Here is an 18,656-nt window from a genome sequence, read left to right as displayed (position 1 = left end):
CAACATTTAAATATATCCAGCAATTTCAGAACCTAAGTGAATAAAGCGATCATCCATTTTCAAACCCCATATGATCCAAAGAATTTACAAATTTAAAACACCTAAAATCTTATTATGGAATCTTGGATGCAGCATTTTCCCGAATAGCACCTATCCACGGAGAAACCAGTGTTGATGGCGGTTGCGATTGTGATTGTGATTGTGATTGTGATTGTGCTACTTGAGAAGGTATTGAAGGATTCGACGGACGGTTCCCGTCATTCTTTTGCTCTGATCTACCTAAAGGAAGCCGCCGACTTATTAATTTCGAACTGACGCCTGCACCAATTTCAATATCTGGCTCTTCCATAACAAAACCACCTTCCAACGGTCGTCCCCCTGTTCCTCCCCAGCCAGCAGAGACACACCAACGCCGATCCGCCTCGGTTAAACGCCGTAATGGAATTAAACTTATGCCTATTGTATAATTACTACAATCCCTTGGCCCAAAACCAACACCCCATTTTGTCTATATTATATATCAATATATTCCTATCAAAATCATAGAACCTACTCTAATAATTACGTCACCGTGAATAATAGTTTCCAGGTTTGCACAAGCAGCCTCTGCATCTTTACGTTTATACATCTTAATGAATGCATGTCGAGCAGCGTAATTAACAATACAACTTTGAACATCCCCATAACAAGAAAACATACGCAACAATTCTTCTTGAGTAATACTACTAATGATGAGATTCGACATGAAATAAACTATACTAACCTTTGTGTAATACCTCCAACAAATAATGTTCTACTCAAAACTAAAAAAAGATTAGTTAAAGAAAAAAAACACATAGCAAAAAATGATTCCATCAATTTGCCATGGTTATTAAATATGACTTCATACCTTTAATTGTATCTTCAGGAACTGATGGGTCACGAATATACAATTTCGAGGGTGGAGAAGATAAAGACTCAGAAGGTATTGCACTTGGTTGCGAATGACACTTTTCAGAAGGACTTAGACTACGTTCACTACGCTTTCGAGAAGACTTTAACTTTGCAGAATCTCTTGATCGATTTAAGGTTGAAAGTTGTTCCATAGAACTTTTTCGTTTCAAAGGCGACCTTGAACGGATTGAAGTTTGAGAATCACCCGAAGACCGAGGTAATGTTGTATTAGATATTCCTGATGAAACGTTTCTCCCACCCGTTAGATATTGATAAAGTGGAATAGTAGTATGGGAACCAAGTATTGATGAATGTTGCGTTGCTGTTTGCATATCTTTTGATAATTGCTGGGAATGCTCAACGGTTTGAAGTGTTGGTTGAACATTATTAGGAGGTAGAGCTCCCGCAGAAGCATCATTCGAGGGTAACGATTGTACATATTGAATAATTGATTGGATTTGAGTCGCAGAAACACCCTGTTGCTCAAGCAGTTGAAGTAATGCTCTTTGTTGAGCCTGAACAACATCTGATGATGGTTGTAAAGATGGTATATTGCCATGTGTAGGTACTGAAAAAGGTAAACCTGAAGGATAGATATTACGAGGATCCGATAATGATAATGAGGATGCGGTAGTAGATGCAATAGGGGTACCGGATGCATTAGAAGTAGAAGAAAGAAAAGAGGTTGATGCGTTAAAATCATTAGGCATAGTAGAAGTTGCAGCCAAACCACCAGAACCACTAGATAATGTACTAGAAGATGTTCCAAAAGACACGGAATTCTCAAAACCCGTCATTGGTACTCCTCCAACATTCACTCCTGGTTGCAATGAATTCCATGTAGTATCCGCATTCTGCATCGTCTGTGTTCCCTGTATTTTTTGTGCCATTTGAAGAATTGCCTCCAGAATCAAAGACGACGAAGACGCTGACGATGTTAATTGATTCACTGAATCAGAATATTCAGAATCTTTTGATTTTTCAGGTAATTTCTCTTCAGAAACTCCAAATCTATCTACATGTTTTACTTTCTTTTTATCATTCTCCTGATTTACCGATTTTTCCAAATCTTCTTCATCTGAAAAATGAACCGATCTTAATTTTACAAGCAATTCTGATGGAAACGTCGCTGCTCTCTCCCAAATATCTACTAATTTTCGAACTTTCTTCTTATGTTCTGCCGGTGCATAAAACATCATATCATTCATTAAACTCTCCAGTAACACCGTTAGCTGCTGCAACCCTCCAGAAAACGTCCCGTCCTCTACTGTTTCATCTTCTTCCGCTAAATCTTGGTACGCACGAGCAACTGAATCTAATACATATAAAACACCCAATTTATGGCTTCCTGGCGTCTTTTTAAAATGTTTATACAAAAGCATAGCCATTCTCCCGCCATCCTATCATATAATTAAATATATTCAAGAATATATAACGTCTTTTAAGGCAAATTTCTCTATATTAAGGCCGCCTTAATATTTTAACAGAAAATAGCCAAAAATGCGTCAAATTTGATGGGAAAAAAACCAAAATACTCACCTTAACATGCTGCACCGCAATCTGCGTTAAAAGATGGATCTTAGAACCTGAAACACCCGGCGGTCGAGCCTTCCAAAGACCCTGAAGAATCGATTCAAAAGTATCCATTTTTTTGAGAGGTTGAAAACCGTAAGATCGAACGGAAGAGATATTATAGAGAAATCACAAGTGTGAGAAATAATGTAATAGAAAGATCAAGAAGAGACGCCTAAATCAAAGAAAGAATCCAATAAAGAAATATCTGTATAATAGAAGAATTAGAAGAAAAAGATCAGCATGATGTCACGTGACCGATAAAAAAGATAAGATAAGATAAGACCATCAAGAGCTTTTACTATGTTTTCTTGCAACACGAATGAGTCTATAAAGAAATAGATTAGTATATATGAAGGATAAAGAAGGGGGGGGGGTTACGGTATTAAACAATTGAGTGGCAAGACTTTGTTAAAAAAGAGATGAGAAAGTAAAGTTGAAGAAGGAGGACGATGTTCGGGGTTAACCTGAAGGGTTAAATGAAGAAAATCCCTAAATGGTTGACTAAGATTTTGAAGTTGAGTAATTTTAGGAGTTCCATTTGTAGCGATTAAATAAAGAGCCTAAATGAATGAAAAAAGGAAAAAAAAAGAAAAAAAAAGATACACGTAAAGGATTTTCATCGAGATAAGGTGGTTCGCCTTCGATCATTTCGATACACATGATACCAAGACTCCAGACATCAACATTAGGACCATATTCTTTTCTGGTGATAACTTCAGGAGCCATCCAATAAGGTGTACCAACCATTGTAGTACGTTTATTCATAGCCTCATTAACTCTAGCGCAAAACCCAAAATCAGCTATATTAAAAGGTTATATTAGCTAAATGAAAGAAGAAGAAGAAGAAAAGAATATACTTAATTTAATAAGACCATCTAAAGATAATAAAACATTATCAGACTTAATATCTCTATGAATAATGCCCTTAGAATGTAAATATATTAAACCCTTAAGTACCTAAAGAATTTTATTAGAAAAAAAAAAAAGAAAGAAAAATGTATTTTAATACTTCTTTAACGACTGTTGCGATCTGACTTTCAGTCATAATATTAGACATCAAAACATCAGTTAAACTGCCACCTTCCATATATTCCATAATAACCCATAAATCTTCTTTAAATAAAAAACTATCAATATAATTAACTATATTTTCATGTTTATTTTGTTTCATAACAAGGATTTCATTGACTATCAAATCCCTTTTTAATTGATTTCCAAGATTTATTTGTTTAATAGCAACCATCATGTTTGTCCCGACTTGATAAGCGGTATAAACACCACCAGATGCACCTTGACCAATTTTCACTAAATTCCGATACAATCTGGTGGGATCTTCAATATTACATATAAGCCTCAATCTTAATAAAGTCTGAGAGCCTGAATTTGAGGATTTCCTTAACTCAGATTGTTTTGATACATCGTTCTGTAGATCTTGAATTGATTTATCTGAATTATTATTTAAAAGAGAACCAGAGTCATATGTTGGAGAAGAAATATATGGTTTTAAAGGATGAGAGGTATTTTTCGGAAAAACCTCACGTTTTTTAGTATTAAGGTTTGGATTTGGTTTTGGTTTTTTCAAGGTTGTTATAGGTGCGCCCCAAACTTTTTTAGACGAAAGGAAAAGCTTTGAAGAAGATGGATGCAGGGGAATATCAACTTTCTTTTTTGCTTCTAATATTCGTTGTTTCGCATCTGCAGGTAATGAAGGAACATCTCGCTATTTTCATAATAAGCAGATGAACTAATAAAACAAAACCTTACAAGAACCCCACGCTTTTTGGGAAAAACCGTCATTGATGATGATAAAGAAGGTTTTTTTGGAGATTCTGTCTTAAACGGATCTAAGCCATTAATGCTGTCTACTAAATCATCATCATCATCTGCAACACTAAGAACAGGTGAGGCCATTCCATCTGCGTAAAAAGAGACAATATCCATAATCGCATGAAAATTCTCTTCTTGTTCTTTTTCCGAAATACCACATTCAGAAAGAAGCTTTTGCCATTCTTTTGGTAAACCCTATCCCAGATAAAATGAAAAACTGTAGATATATAAAACTTAACATACATTATATTTGCCAGTCTTTGCATTAAAATCGACATGTGTAAGATGAACCAGATCGTAAGGAGAGGAAATTTCGGTCTTCTTTTGTGATCCTAAAATCTCTGTTATATTACTCATAAAGTGACCAAAAACACTTTTAGAAGATTTTCCACTTCCACCTGTTGTAGGTGGACTTAAAATATGGTTCGAGTTACCATAACTCTTCGTCGGAGTAGAACTCGCCATCGTTTCCGACGTTATTGTGCATGTACGTGTGAACCCATGAGAATATGGAGGAGATCGTGTCCACGTATTCAATTGTTGAGTAGGTGGAGTAAATGGCCCCTGCGTCGATTTCCATACATCAGGTGCTGATCGAGAATGAATCGATTCAAGAGTACGGCTACTAAAATTTTCCATTTTCCTAAGAACTGATGGAGGTTTAGGTGCCGGACGATGAGGTACCAGCTCAAAAGCTGGTAGATCAAGCGCAATTTGTTCTGATATATTACTATATTTCGATCTAATCGAAGCAGAAGAAAATTTACCATCTTTGCTATTACAAGGAGAAAGAGATAATGATGATGATGATTGTAATTCCTGTATTTGTTCTTTTCCCACCATATTCATACAAAGATCTCGCTCCACAAATACCTTATAAAATATCGAAAAAAAACCCTTTTTTCACAATAAATACAACACAATTGCCACCAATACGTATAGAAATACTATATTCTCACTGTTTATAGCTGAATATCCCCGAAAAATAATAATTATAGATTATCACTTTTCTATATCTTTATCATTCAATAAAATCCCCAAAAATAGGCCGTTTTCAACGCTTCTTTCGAGATCTCCTATAAAACCCTTCCGAAATATACAAATAAGATATTTATCTTCCTCTTATTCGCCACTTTTCATGCGTAAATTCCCAACTCTAAAAAATATTTTTTTTTTGACGTTGGCTTATCGGCTCCAAAATGTGTCCTAAACCTCATAAAAAGCTGTCCCTTACTATATTCCTCGATATTTCCCCATACAATATCCGACCTCAGATCGAGATAAACTAAAATTAATATATTTGAGTAGATTTTAAAATACATAAAGATGCCACGAAAAGTGGTAGAAAAGCTTATTTCTATTAAAGATCGAAGTTCATATAGTGCAGGAAGCCTTTTGTTAGAAAACCTAGAAAAAGATCCTTTTAAAACCTTTGAAAAATGGTTTAAAGAAGCCATGAATACAGATGAAGCAAATGCCATGACGCTTTCAACAGCTAGTCTTCCATCAGGACGAGTTTCGGCAAGAATGGTTTTGTTGAAAGAAGTGGATAATCAAGGATTTGTTATTTATAGTAATCTTGAAACGTCTCGTAAATCACAAGATCTCAGATCAAATAGATGGGCAGCACTGACATTTTACTGGAGAGCTTTAGAAAAACAAGTTCGAATTGAAGGAAAAATAGAATACCTTTCATCAGAAGAATCGCAAAAATATTATGATAGTAGACCATTACATTCTAGATTAGGAGCATGGGCATCACCACAAAGTGTATATTTGAAAGATCGAAGAGAATTAGAAGAAAGATTTGAAGAAATAAAAAGAAAATTTTTGAAAGAATTGAATCATGAAAATACACGAATACCGATTCCACCATTCTGGGGAGGACTTAGAGTTGTTCCGGAATCCATAGAGTTCTGGCAAGGCCGTGAAAATAGACTTCATGATCGATTTGTATATATAAAGCAAGAAAGTGGATGGGATATACATAGATTGGCGCCATAAAATCGCACAAAAAAAGAGAATATTCCTGTAGAATTAAAACTAAAAGTTATATATAATCAAAAAAAAGTCCTAAGATGTTTATTTTTTAAAAAGAGCTTCAGCATGAGAAATATCAATTTGAGAAGAAGAATAGGTTTTCATTTCTTCAAAAATAGCTTTAGCAGATGCTATATCTTTAACTGATAAATAAGCCTGAATCATTGCTATATAATTTTTTGGTTCTTTCTTTGCGAAGCTATCTGTTTCTAGATTAAGAGAATCAAAAACTTCTCTTGCTTTTTCTATTTGACCTTCTTGCATCCAACCGCGAATAAGTATATTAGCTATATTGGAATTTAATATTATATTATTATTTTTCATCTGAAATAATAATTTAGGAATATTTTTCATTGAGCAATTAGTAACATATGCATCTATTAAGGCTTCATATAAAATATGATCAGGTATTACTGGCTTAAAATAGCGTCTAGTAATAGAATCGAAATATCGTCTAGCACTTTTTAAATCCTTAAGAATACAACCTTTTGCATATATAATTGCACCATGATGCAGAGTAGTAATAGGAACACTATTTTTCGTCATATCAGCTATTATTTCAAGCGCTTTATTAATATCTGGTGGATCAAGAATAGTCCAGCAATCAATAAGAAGTTTGTATGTATGAGATGAAGGAGCCAAAACCTGATTACAAAGCCTATCATAATATTTAAGTACCATTTGTCTATTTTTCTTATTATGCAGATAGAATTGCATCATTATGTTATATGGTGCTACTCTAGCGTAATAACGAGGAACATTTTCCATTTCTATAAATAGATCATTTGCCAATTCTTCATTTCCAACTCTACAACAAGTATTTATGAGAGTTCCATATGTAATACTATTAGGAATAGTATTATTCTTTTTCATTTCAGAGAATAATTCAAGAGATTCATGCAATTTATCTGCTTTAGAAAGTTTTGATAAAAGAGCATTATAAAAATATGCTGTAAGTTCAACGTTATACGATTTTGCTTCATAATAGATATTCATAGCATCATCAGCATCTTGACGAGGATCAGGATTTTTCAAATTTATAATATATGTAGCGAAAACAGATGCATTTGGAGAAAACCCAAGTTCTAATAGTTCTCTTTGATATTTTTTGGCTTCATCCATTTGATTAGAATATATTTGAGAAATAATCATACTATTCAGACAATATCCATGATAACACAGTCCTGTATCTCCAGTAAAATTTTTAGAAATAGATTTCCTTGCAAATTTATATAGATCATTAACTAAATCCAATCTTTTTTCCTTCCCAAGACGCTCCATTAGCCTACAATAAGCTTCTGGAGTAATATCCTTCCCTCTATTATATGTTACATATATTTCATGAACCAAAGCAGAATAATCATTAGTCTTATTATGACAAATAGAATCATTTAAAACTTTCTGAGAAGTAGAAAAGTCTATATGAGGATGATTTCTAACTTGATTCCAATCACGCATAAGATCAATAGAAAGAGGTCTTAATCTCTGACAATTAGAAACTTGAAGAACTCTTTTATCTACAGTACAAGTATCATGTGATTTATATTTTTGAATATATTTTTCCCATTCAGCTGATAAAACCTTTTCTCCCAAAATCCTAAGAGTATCAGAAACAGCCATTGCAGAACCCGGTATAACAGTAAGATCTTCAGATATAATGTCACTGACCAATTCAGGAAATACTCTATGAGCATAAGAACCACGTTCTTGTTTAATAGAAAAACATAAAACCCTAAGGCTTAAACTTAATACAAATGGATCCCATGATTTAAAATTAGCTCTCCATGTTTCTACTGACATTTTCTTTTCCATAAAATAATATTTTAAAACATATAGAAGCATAGGATATGGTATATAAAATGCTGTATCACATACATCTGCAATAATCTCTAAGCATAATTTGAAATTAAGAATATTCTTTCTTTTTAATTCTTCCATTATGGAAATACCTGCTAATGTAAATCCTCTGCGAATATACCTTGTTGATCCAAAATGTTGAACATTAAGTTTCAAACATAATTTATATAATTGAAGACATGATTCTATATCGTCATTTTTAATCATTTCAAGAGCAATTGCTTGAGTTGACATTTCATCTGGTCTAATGCCTTCAACTGATACACGATTAAGAACATTATTTACATAATCATTTTTCCCATGTTTTAAACATAAATGTATAAAGTCAAAAACAACCCTTCCAAATGGTTTTATAGATCCAATAGAAGATGCATAATCAAAAAGTGAAATTGCAACCTCCAAATCATTTGCTTTAATAGCACCACTAATAACAGGTATTGTACATGATGGTGTAGGATCAGGAAGGTTTTCATCTTTTATCATACGATCAATCCAAGATTTAGCTGTCAAATAATCCCCATTTAAAGAAAGTCCAAATATAATTATTTTAAAAACTTTATATGGAATATAGGCATTCTTTTGAGCTGCCATTTTTTCAAAAAATGATATTGCTGCATAAGAACGAGATGATCTGAAATAACCATCAATCAATGCACAATAGACATCATATTTATCATGAGGTTCCATCTTAGATGCAAATTTTTTATATTCATTAAAACATTCTACCATTGATTTAACATCCTTATGCATAGAAAACCCTCTAATCAGTGATATAAACACATGAGGAGACGGAATAACATTATGATTAACAATTTTTCGATATATCATAAGAAGTTCATCCGTTTTACCCACTAAAGCACAAATACGCATCAATTCTGAAAATACATCGGATGAATAAGGCTGAAATCTAACACTTACGCTTGCCTTAAATATTTCACATGCCATACTTAAATTGTTTTCCTTTTTTAATGAGTTCAATCGCTCTTGTAACTGTAAACTATTTGGAAGACCACGTGAAATCTTATTATTCAATGTTTGTAATTGAGAATACACCTCTTCTTCACGAACACAAAGCGCAAGAATAAGCGTAGAATATATAGAAACATTTGGTGTCAATTGTTGCTCAAGCATACTTTTATATGTATCTAAAAGCGTATGAATCATCGTTGCAACTCCTGGTTGACGAATTTTAACCATCGATTGAATTATAATATCATACAATTTAACACTAAGAGTAATTCCAAGGCTTTTCATCTCATTATATACCTCAATTACATTAAAATATCGATTTTCTTCTAATAACTTAGACATCTTTTCTTCATATTCCAATGTAATATCCGACTTTGATTTCAATATAGAAATCCTCGATTCTTCTCCTACAAACGGTGTAATTGATAGCGTTTCTGGTCCTCCACATAGCACAGATAATCCCCTCAATTCTACTCCATTTGACTTAATCTTTCTAGTTCTCGTCAAAACATGAAATTTACACCTTTTATCCGGAAAAAAAAAATATATATCTATAAAACTACCAAAAAATATCGTTCTAGTTCCTTTTTCACCCCCATTTAACCCTTCCTTAAACACTTTTAACCATCTACTTTTAATTCCTCGTACTCCTCCAAAATTCATCGGATTTTTCCCCTGAAAAAACGATATATATATATATTTACATTTAACACACTATTCTTACCTCGTATTTAACAAATTTATACCTTTTTCCTCCCTTTTATCTCCTCATTTCTCTCCTCAAAAATACCTCTTTTTACTGCAAACTTTTTATGACGTTAGGCGTTGTCATGGCAACCTCCCCGTACAAGATTTCAACCTCTCAATTTTTCTGATAAAAATAAAAACACAAAAAGTAGGCTTTAAAGCCTCTGATTTGCCCTCAAAATACATCAAATGAAGAGCAATAAAACAGTAGTTTCGGCACCAGGAAAGGTCCTTCTTGCGGGAGGATATTTGATTCTTGAACAAGAAAATGAAGGGTTTGTTCTTACACTATCAGCAAGAATGGTATGTATTGTAGAAGATCGGGAGAGAAAAGGAGAATACGCGGAGATTAGAGTATGTTGTAAGCAGTTTAAGCAGTTGGATTATTTTTTTCGGGTTATTTTTGGAGAAAATGGAGAGATTTTAGAGGTTCAAGAAAAGTAGAAAAAAAATGTATAAAAAAAGGAGATATTCTTATGAATTGACTAGTAATGGAAGCCGTAATTCGCATATTTACTATGCATTGATATACTCGTTATTTTATTGTAACCCATATAATATGCAAGATCTATATATTACTATATTAGCAGACAATGACTATTATTCACAAATTGAGCCAAGATCAGGGCTTTGTAGATATAAGAAATTTGATTTTCCTATAGAGAAAGTTCATAAGACGGGGATAGGATCATCATCGGCACTTATGACAAGTATGATTGCAGCGTTAGTAGTTCATTTATCAGAAGGAAAAATCGATATTGAACAGACGCAAAATAAATGGATAATACATAATCTTTCACAGATAGCACATTGTTCGGTTCAGGAGAAGATAGGGAGTGGATTTGATATTGCAGCGGCATGTTTTGGGAGTTGTCTATATCGACGATTTGATCCGGCTATTATTGACAGTGTTGGAGAACATACATCGTCACAATTCAAAAAACAACTTACAAAAGTGGTAGAAAGTCTATGGGATATTTCAATTGAGGAGTTAGATTTTCCTCCGGGACTTGGAGTTATTTTAGTTGATAGAAATGAGGGAACAACAACATCTAATATGGCACGTAATGTAATGGAATGGAAAAACAAAGATATAGAAGCTAATAGTATATGGGAGGAGTTAAAAAAAATGAATAATTTGTTTTATAAAACTTTGAATGAAATGACTAACGCAAGTCGCCAATTTACTTCAGATTATTATGAAGTATTAAAAATTTCAGGACAAGTTTCATGGGATGAAGATAAAATGAAATTTGAGGATAAAACGAAACAATTTATTTATGATATATTGTATAATTTATATTTTCAATTAAAGGTTTTTATTATATTTTTATCTATAATATTAATCATAAATATAGTCGATTAGAGAACAATTGAAAATAATAGGTATTAAATCAAACGTTCCTATAGAACCCTCGTCGCAAACGCTTCTTCTTGATAAATGTAGTAAGATTCCAGGTGTTTTAGGTGTTGGAATACCAGGTGCAGGTGGTTATGATGCCATTTTTTGTATAGTTATTCAACAAAGCAATGCAAAAAAAGATATCTCCTCTATAAAACTTGATGATACAGACTTGTCTATTCTCTTATCAAAAGAAGAACATAGTGGTTTAAAAGTAGAAAATATTCATGAGTTTGATTTCTTTTTGGACTAGATATTTATTTATATGGTATACAACTATATATTTATATTTTTAAATCATCAATTGACTAGTTTTATTGTCACTTTTGTTTTATTTTTCCAGTCGAATTTTTTTTAAAGATTAGATTTTATGATTTATACATGATCTTAGAAAATTATATGTATTTCTAATAAGATTAAATCTATCCATAATGAAGATAATCCTTTTAAAACATGTATTATTGTTTTTTTTCTATTCAACAACAATAATATTAGGCAAATTTATCATAAAATAATATGAAAATGGTATATAGAACAATTCCCTAAATATTTCGCAGTAAAAGATATCTGAAAATACTGTATGATATATAGATAATGTATTCTATATTTCATCAATTTAACAGTAGCCATTTTTTTAAACAAATCAAATATTCTTTAAGAAAAATACCCATTTCTTAAAATATTGCATTTAATTTTAAACCAAAAGAATACATTTTTAAAAATATTTAGCTTAGAAAATATGCATTTTTAATCCATAATTTAAGATGTTTTAAGTGCTCCAATGAAAGTAATAATTATAGAGATTTTCTAAAGAATAAAGTAAAAGATATCTCATTTTTTCGAAAAAAATAAAGTAATTTTTGTTTCACCTGTCTTTGTTTTATTTTTTTCTGAACCCTTTTTAAATTCAGTATTAGATTTTGCTTTTATAGGGATTGATGTTTCGTCTTCTGAAAAAGATTCCCATACAAATTCATTTTTTGTAACTATAATATGAATTAAAAATACCATTAGAAAGTCAAGAAACTACCAAGATAGCCTTTTTTATCACAACTCGTTACTTTTTTTAAAACTTTTCTTCTTCCTCGTCTTTTCTTATCTAAATTAACTTGCTCATTTTTTAAAACAGGATCAACATCATAAGACTCTGATACAATTTCTTTGCTCTTGTTTGTATCATCTTTTTCTTTAAGATATAAATAAAATAAAATAAAATAAGAATTAAAACCTTGATTTTCCATCATTGCAACTAATAAATCAATTTCTTGTTGTCTCTTAACAATGAGCTCTTCTCCTTCTTCATTTTCAAGCTTTGATTGGCTTTTTACTAGTATCTTTATCAATATAACAAACAAAATATTCATTTTTCTTACCAGAAAGAAGAGAATTTGAAGAACAAGAAGAATTAGGCCCTGTTCCTGTATTAAAATTCGAATTAATAAATGAATTCATTGTAATTGACTTCTTTTTAGCAACTTTAGGAGGAGGTTTATTTGATTTAAGTGTAGATCTAAAAAAACTAAATATAAATGTCTTAATATCTCAAAAAATACTTTGTTTTATGACCTGAAAGTTCAAAAAAATTATGAGCCATTGACGTTTGTGTCTTTTCCTTAGAATCCATAGATACATTGATGGCTTCAGAAGAATTTATCTCTGACAAAATCCCTGTAGTATTAGAAGATGAAATATCCATATTTGAAGTCTGAAGACCCGCTGGAAATTCCTTGTATATATTAACATGAAAAAACTAAATGTCTATCCCCTAACTTTGACATTTACATGATGAATCATTCCATATTTTTTACAGATTTCTTCTGGAGAAAAACTTTCATCATATTTAATGCAATTATATGAATCAAAAAAAGCATTTGAAAGAAAAAAATCATCCTGTAACAATAAGGAACCTAAATATTAGGATTTCCTCCAATGTCTTACCTTATATAAACCAAATTCAAGTGCGTATATATGTATTGACGTTATTTCATCAAATTTCTTCTTTATATCTAATCCAAATCATCAAAAAAGATAACAATATTGTATAGAAAATTAAACATTCTATATCCCCTTCTTTTACTAGAAAAAAAACCTTCATTTTTGCTGTAGATGTTTCTAAATATATACAACTATCATCTTGTGAATTATTAGACAACGAATCAGTCTTTTTAAAAGCATCCAAAACACAATTCACAATATCCTCGTTCATATAACCCGATATCATGTAAATTGCAAGGCAATCTGTGCCTTTTTCTTGGCACTTTTTATAATAATCATAAAGTACTCTTAAATATATCAATTTTAACCGGAAAAAAAGGAAAAAACACACTGTTTCGCATCCTCTACATGAATCTCCATATATCTACTGACAAGACGATATGTTATCTTCCATTTTTAACCCTTTTTTTTCACAAAAAAACCGACATACCACTTTTTGCCCAGATTGAATCCATGTTTCAAGTTTATCTAGAGATTTCTCCATATTTTAATGATAAAAATGACTTAGAAGAGGCAAATTCAATATAAATATTCTTCTATATAAGCTTTATAAACATACAGTAACAGCCTTAACTATAGAGCCTCCATCGGCTGCTATAAGATATACAGGATTCTAATAAAGCACAAGAAAAAAAAATAAAAAAATATCTATAATTTATACATATTCTATATTCATTAAGGCATAATAAACCATATTGTTGGTAGAAAATAGGTTATTAGTATTTATATTTTGTTGAATAATCTATATTCATGATTTAATGAAATAAAAAAAAGATCAATTATACCTTTTGGACTTATTACAAGACCTCTTCCTTTACGTGCACCCTTATAGACGGTTTCTGTTTAAAATTAGAGTATAAAATAGATAAAATAAAAATACCAAATATATCAATGAGTTCTTGTTTATCTTCAAGAGCCCAATTGATCTTATTATTATTTCCAGTTCCTAGAATGTTTAATAAATAATTCCTTAGCTATTTAGAAAGAAAACAGACCTAGATCAATCATCATATGCTTGTTTCTATAGAAAAACATAATTGTACAGCGATCGTACAATTCATACATCTTTTTCATGTTTGAATGACCAAAAAAAAAACAAAACCATAGAAATACCTGCTTGAAATCCGGAACTTCGTCAATATCGACAAGATAAATAACCTCCATACAAATTTATTAAGAATTATTTATGGAATAATTCTTACCGCAAAATTAACAACTTTCTCTGCTATTTTATATAAAACTTCATCTTGTCTCATACATTCCTCATCCTATAATGAAATCCTTAATATATTTTTATAACCACTATATATAATACCCCATCCCGGCCAAACCGAATAACGACAAGACGCTCTTCTTCTAAATCAAGTATTAAAAAAACATAACAAAAATACATCAAAACCTTTATACCTGACAAAATGGCTTGATCAACATGCCTATAATGACATGTTAGTCCCTTATTTCTACATATTATTTTTATGTTTATTAACCATCCTCTATAATCAACAAATATTAGCTTTTAAAAAGTTTAAAAAAATATATAAAAAAATACGTTCTTAAGTGAGGTAAAAAATAACTCATTTATGTATTTATCCAGGTCAAATATGTTTAAAAAGTCCTTTTTTCTTAGATTAATAGTAGACCATTAAATAGTATACTACGATAAGGTTAAAATTCGTTAAAAAAACTGTTAATTTTGACAATATAAGAAAATAGAGTAAAAAATAAATGAATCAAGACCCAGAAGATGAAATATTTAAGCTTCGTAATGTTCTTTTGAACAAGTCCCAAGAAAGTTCACTTCCTGCCCGTTTTGAAGCGCTTTTTTCCTTAAAAATACATGGAAAAAGTGATAAAAAAGCTATTGATGCTCTTGCCGAAGGCAATATAACTGAAGAAAAAGAAAATAGATTGTATTGACAAGTAAAAGGATTTTGTGATGATTCAGAGCTTTTGAAACATGAAATTGCATATGTTTTAGGCCAAACACAGAATAAAAAAGCAATTATTCCACTTGAAAAAATATTGAGAAGTGAATCACAAGAAACAATAGTTCGACATGAGGTTATAACTTATTTTTATCGATATTTAATGTGTTTTTTGATCAATTTTTAGGCAGCAGAAGCGCTAGGTGCACTAAATAGTCAAGAAAGTTTACCTCTTCTTAAATTCTTAAAGGAAAATGATCCATCTGAAATTATTCGTCAAACATGTGATCTAGCAATCCAACGTATTGAATGGGAAAATTCGAATGAATCAAAAACCGAAAAATTATTACCCAAGTCTATACTTTTTGTATATTTCGTATATTTTATATTAATTTATTTGATATAGTATATTCGACTCAATAGATCCAGCACCACCTTTACCAGAAGATCCAGGAATTGGAATAGAAAACGAAGTAAAAAAACTAAGTAGTGAACTAATCAATCAAGAATTACCATTATTTTATCGATATCGTGTAATGTTTAGACTTCGCAATATCGGTACAGATACTGCAATTGATGCACTTGCACAAGGTTTTAAAGATCCATCTGCTTTATTTCGACATGAAATTGCCTATGTTTTTGGTCAATTGTGTTCACTTCATTCTATACCATATTTAACTAATGTTTTATGTAACCAAATGGAAGAAGCTATGGTTCGCCACGAAGCAGCTGAAGCATTGGGTTCCATTGGTATCCCTGATGTTCGATCTCTTCTTAACAAATTTGTACATGATAAAGAAAGAATAGTTCGAGAAAGCTGTATCATTGGTAAGGATGAATAGATGAATAAAACCAATCGATTCCTAACATTTTTTAGCTGTAGAAATGTGTAAATCAATATAAATGACTAACAAATGACTAATAAATGATTAATAAATCACTAATAAACGATCATTCATCCAATATCTTGTTTGAATTCTTGATAATTTAATAAATTTCGCTTTTAAAACACTGACACCATTCAATTCAACCCATTCTTTAAATTTATCCCCTCTTCATCCTTCTCCACATCCCTTCTCCTCATACTTCTCCTCCCCCTCATCATCTTCATCATCTTCCTCTTCATCCATTAGTAGAAAACCGGTATCTTAATATCATAAATATTATATATTTAATTATTCTCCTTTCTAACCCGCATAAAAGACATTCATAAAACACTGTAGCTCCTTCATCTGCACTTCTCATTTGAAGGGTCTGAAACCGCATCTGCTTGTACTCGCATTTCGGGCATGTTTCATTAATCTTAAAATCTTAGATTATTACATATTAAAAATATTTTAAAAACAATGCTAGCTGCAACATCTGATTCTAATAACTTGAGAGATCCATCCATTTGCTTAGAAGAAATTGTTTCTAGAATTTTTGGTCGAGATGTACTAACAATACTTATATCTGTCATATCTTGACCCGTTATGCAATAAGATATAAGAAATACGGTTGAATTATAGATTCATACCTGATATTGGATATGAAGCACGGCATTGAGCACATATAATATAAGTATCGCAGGTGAGATCTAGAAGAGATCCGCAGCTGGTACAGAAAATTGCGGTACCAATAGAGAACATATAGAGAGACGTAGAATAAAAAGAAGTTGGAGTTGATAAGGAGTGGATAAAAAGAAGTTGATAATAAGTTGATAAAAAGTTGATAAATAATAAGTTAAAAGTTAATAAAAAATAACAAGTTGATAATAAATAATAATAAGAAGAAGAAGAAGAAGAAGAAGAAGTTAATAAATAATAAGTTGATAAATAATAATAAATTAATAATTAATAAAAAGTTAATAATAATAAGTTAATAAAAAGTTAGTAATAAATAATATTAAAAGCTAATAATAAAAGCGAATAATAAGTTAATAAATAGTTAATAATAATAAGTTAATAAAGTGTTAGTAAGAAGTTAGTTAATAAGGAGGAGTTAAAAGTTGATAATAAAAAGTTAATAAGGAGTTAATAAAAAATATTAAGAATTATTAAGAAATAACAAGTTGATAATAAGAAAATGTTAATAATAAAAAGTTAATAATAATAAATAAGAAATAATAAGAAATAATAAAAATTATCAAGAAATAATTAAAAAACAACCCGTTTTAAAAGAAAACTAATAGTAATAAATGGATAATAAATGGATAATAAATCAATATTAAATCAATAACAATAAAACATGCCAAGGAAGATTCTATTAGGGCTTTAAACCTTTTAAAGTCTCTCATGCGATCTTCATCGTTAATGGCTTCCAGAACCCTTTTAGAAACCAAACGGTATACACCAGAAGAATGGAAACGACGTTGTGAACAAATTGATATTTCAAAGACGTAATGAAATGTTTATTATTATTATTTATTATTATTATTTTTTAGTGCTTTAAATTACTTGATATTAAATTTTTTTATTATTGAAGGATATGAATCATCAGCTTTAAAGTTTATTGAAGAAGCACGTCTTTCTCCTCTAGAAGGTCTTGAATGGATGGGAGAACGGATGAATGTTTTGAATGCGATTTACCGGGGCGATATTTTGTCTGCAATTGAAAAAATGAATGAAATGGATCCAGAGGTATGTAAACGTGTATGATAGTTTTTAGAGAAGGGTTTAGAATGGGTATTTTTTCTTTTTTTAGTCCTTTTTTTTTGGTCAAAAAAAAAGGACATAATATAGAAATAATGATGGATATAGCGCAATGATTTAAATATTCATGCACCCCTCTTAGTCTTTATGGGCAATGATTAGATAGCATCACCCTTCAGTCTTCAATATGAGCGCTATATCGGTTGAACGAGAAGAATAAGGATAAGAATGAAAGAAAAAAAAACAATTGGATACAACATTATTATGATAACTAACATAGAATTAGCTTTTAGATACCCGACCTGCTGTTCATTTTATGTTATTGCGTTTGCAATTGATTGAACTTATACGAATTGCATTATATTCTCCTAATACGGATCTTATGCCTATTTTAGAGTTTGCAGAGATACATTTAGCATCAAGAGCGCCTAAAGATGCAGGATTTTTGCAAGATCTGGAGTCTGCAATGGCTTTGCTATGTTTTTCATCGAATAATCTAATACCAGCTTTAAAACCATTGCTAGATCTTTCTTTACGAAAGACAGTTGCTTCAAGCGTTAATACAGCTATACTTGAAGCTCAGGGTTTACTACAACAATCAAAAATTAAAACTCTTTTGCGTTTATGGGGTTGGAGCGAGAAAAAACTAAGAAAAGAACTAGATTTTCCTACATTTAACTTCACCGAGAACTAATCAAGATAACATGATGCATTTCTAGACAGATTTTCTTTCTTTTTTCACTGGATTTTATTATC

General features: G+C 31.0%; 10 protein-coding genes across 10 annotated transcripts; 4 read left to right on the top strand and 6 right to left on the bottom strand.

Annotated features, from left to right (window-relative positions):
* Positions 1-66: 66 nt before the first annotated feature.
* T552_03023 (hypothetical protein) lies at positions 67-2,625 on the bottom strand. The gene is made up of 5 exons (XM_018371543.1): positions 2,473-2,625; positions 890-2,333; positions 764-803; positions 554-722; positions 67-508 (listed from the first exon to the last, which is right to left on the bottom strand). The coding sequence occupies exons 1-5, from the start codon at positions 2,578-2,580 to the stop codon at positions 113-115; spliced, it is 2,157 nt and encodes a 718-aa protein (XP_018224673.1). The 5' UTR covers positions 2,581-2,625; the 3' UTR covers positions 67-112.
* A 257-nt stretch (positions 2,626-2,882) lies between these two features.
* T552_03022 (hypothetical protein) lies at positions 2,883-5,178 on the bottom strand (the record flags this gene model as incomplete). Its single annotated transcript, XM_018371542.1, has 6 exons — positions 2,883-3,068; positions 3,112-3,308; positions 3,366-3,465; positions 3,518-4,228; positions 4,273-4,530; positions 4,579-5,178. The coding sequence occupies 6 exons, from the start codon at positions 5,176-5,178 to the stop codon at positions 2,883-2,885; spliced, it is 2,052 nt and encodes a 683-aa protein (XP_018224672.1).
* Positions 5,179-5,615: 437 nt separating this feature from the next.
* Positions 5,616-6,385, top strand: T552_03021 (pyridoxamine 5'-phosphate oxidase). The gene has a single exon (XM_018371541.1). It carries the CDS (start codon positions 5,662-5,664, stop codon positions 6,337-6,339), a length of 678 nt encoding a protein of 225 aa, XP_018224671.1. The 5' UTR covers positions 5,616-5,661; the 3' UTR covers positions 6,340-6,385.
* Positions 6,372-9,964, bottom strand: T552_03020 (hypothetical protein). The gene is made up of 2 exons (XM_018371540.1): positions 9,926-9,964; positions 6,372-9,876 (listed from the first exon to the last, which is right to left on the bottom strand). Exon 2 carries the CDS (start codon positions 9,862-9,864, stop codon positions 6,418-6,420), a length of 3,447 nt encoding a protein of 1,148 aa, XP_018224670.1. The 5' UTR covers positions 9,865-9,876; positions 9,926-9,964; the 3' UTR covers positions 6,372-6,417.
* Positions 9,965-10,091: 127 nt separating this feature from the next.
* T552_03019 (phosphomevalonate kinase) lies at positions 10,092-11,692 on the top strand. Its single transcript, XM_018371539.1, has 4 exons — positions 10,092-10,388; positions 10,438-11,263; positions 11,307-11,618; positions 11,663-11,692. Exons 1-3 carry the CDS (start codon positions 10,138-10,140, stop codon positions 11,601-11,603), a joined length of 1,374 nt encoding a protein of 457 aa, XP_018224669.1. The 5' UTR covers positions 10,092-10,137; the 3' UTR covers positions 11,604-11,618; positions 11,663-11,692.
* Positions 11,693-12,136: 444 nt separating this feature from the next.
* Positions 12,137-13,875, bottom strand: T552_03018 (hypothetical protein). Its single transcript, XM_018371538.1, has 10 exons — positions 13,776-13,875; positions 13,677-13,732; positions 13,406-13,632; positions 13,289-13,356; positions 13,121-13,240; positions 12,904-13,076; positions 12,724-12,860; positions 12,579-12,677; positions 12,381-12,536; positions 12,137-12,336 (listed from the first exon to the last, which is right to left on the bottom strand). The coding sequence occupies exons 1-10, from the start codon at positions 13,827-13,829 to the stop codon at positions 12,182-12,184; spliced, it is 1,245 nt and encodes a 414-aa protein (XP_018224668.1). The 5' UTR covers positions 13,830-13,875; the 3' UTR covers positions 12,137-12,181.
* Positions 13,876-14,061: 186 nt separating this feature from the next.
* T552_03017 (hypothetical protein) lies at positions 14,062-14,923 on the bottom strand (the record flags this gene model as incomplete). The annotated part of the gene is made up of 9 exons (XM_018371537.1): positions 14,062-14,087; positions 14,131-14,184; positions 14,226-14,291; positions 14,341-14,410; positions 14,459-14,503; positions 14,548-14,613; positions 14,661-14,701; positions 14,753-14,838; positions 14,895-14,923. 9 exons carry the CDS (start codon positions 14,921-14,923, stop codon positions 14,062-14,064), a joined length of 483 nt encoding a protein of 160 aa, XP_018224667.1.
* A 101-nt stretch (positions 14,924-15,024) lies between these two features.
* On the top strand, positions 15,025-16,189 carry T552_03016 (hypothetical protein). The gene is made up of 5 exons (XM_018371536.1): positions 15,025-15,224; positions 15,273-15,406; positions 15,458-15,624; positions 15,677-16,098; positions 16,148-16,189. The coding sequence occupies exons 1-5, from the start codon at positions 15,071-15,073 to the stop codon at positions 16,171-16,173; spliced, it is 903 nt and encodes a 300-aa protein (XP_018224666.1). The 5' UTR covers positions 15,025-15,070; the 3' UTR covers positions 16,174-16,189.
* A 136-nt stretch (positions 16,190-16,325) lies between these two features.
* On the bottom strand, positions 16,326-16,773 carry T552_03015 (hypothetical protein; the record flags this gene model as incomplete). Its single annotated transcript, XM_018371535.1, has 3 exons — positions 16,616-16,773; positions 16,476-16,572; positions 16,326-16,417 (listed from the first exon to the last, which is right to left on the bottom strand). Exons 1-3 carry the CDS (start codon positions 16,727-16,729, stop codon positions 16,326-16,328), a joined length of 303 nt encoding a protein of 100 aa, XP_018224665.1. The 5' UTR covers positions 16,730-16,773.
* A 742-nt stretch (positions 16,774-17,515) lies between these two features.
* On the top strand, positions 17,516-18,638 carry T552_03014 (hypothetical protein). The gene is made up of 3 exons (XM_018371534.1): positions 17,516-17,647; positions 17,693-17,888; positions 18,187-18,638. The coding sequence occupies exons 1-3, from the start codon at positions 17,544-17,546 to the stop codon at positions 18,592-18,594; spliced, it is 708 nt and encodes a 235-aa protein (XP_018224664.1). The 5' UTR covers positions 17,516-17,543; the 3' UTR covers positions 18,595-18,638.
* Positions 18,639-18,656: the final 18 nt, after the last annotated feature.

Source organism: Pneumocystis carinii, assembly GCF_001477545.1.
Source record: "Pneumocystis carinii B80 chromosome Unknown supercont1.14, whole genome shotgun sequence".
NCBI lineage: Eukaryota > Fungi > Ascomycota > Pneumocystomycetes > Pneumocystales > Pneumocystaceae > Pneumocystis > Pneumocystis carinii.
The sequence above is the reverse complement of the archived record's forward strand: the minus strand, read 5'-3'. Positions and strand labels throughout refer to the sequence as shown.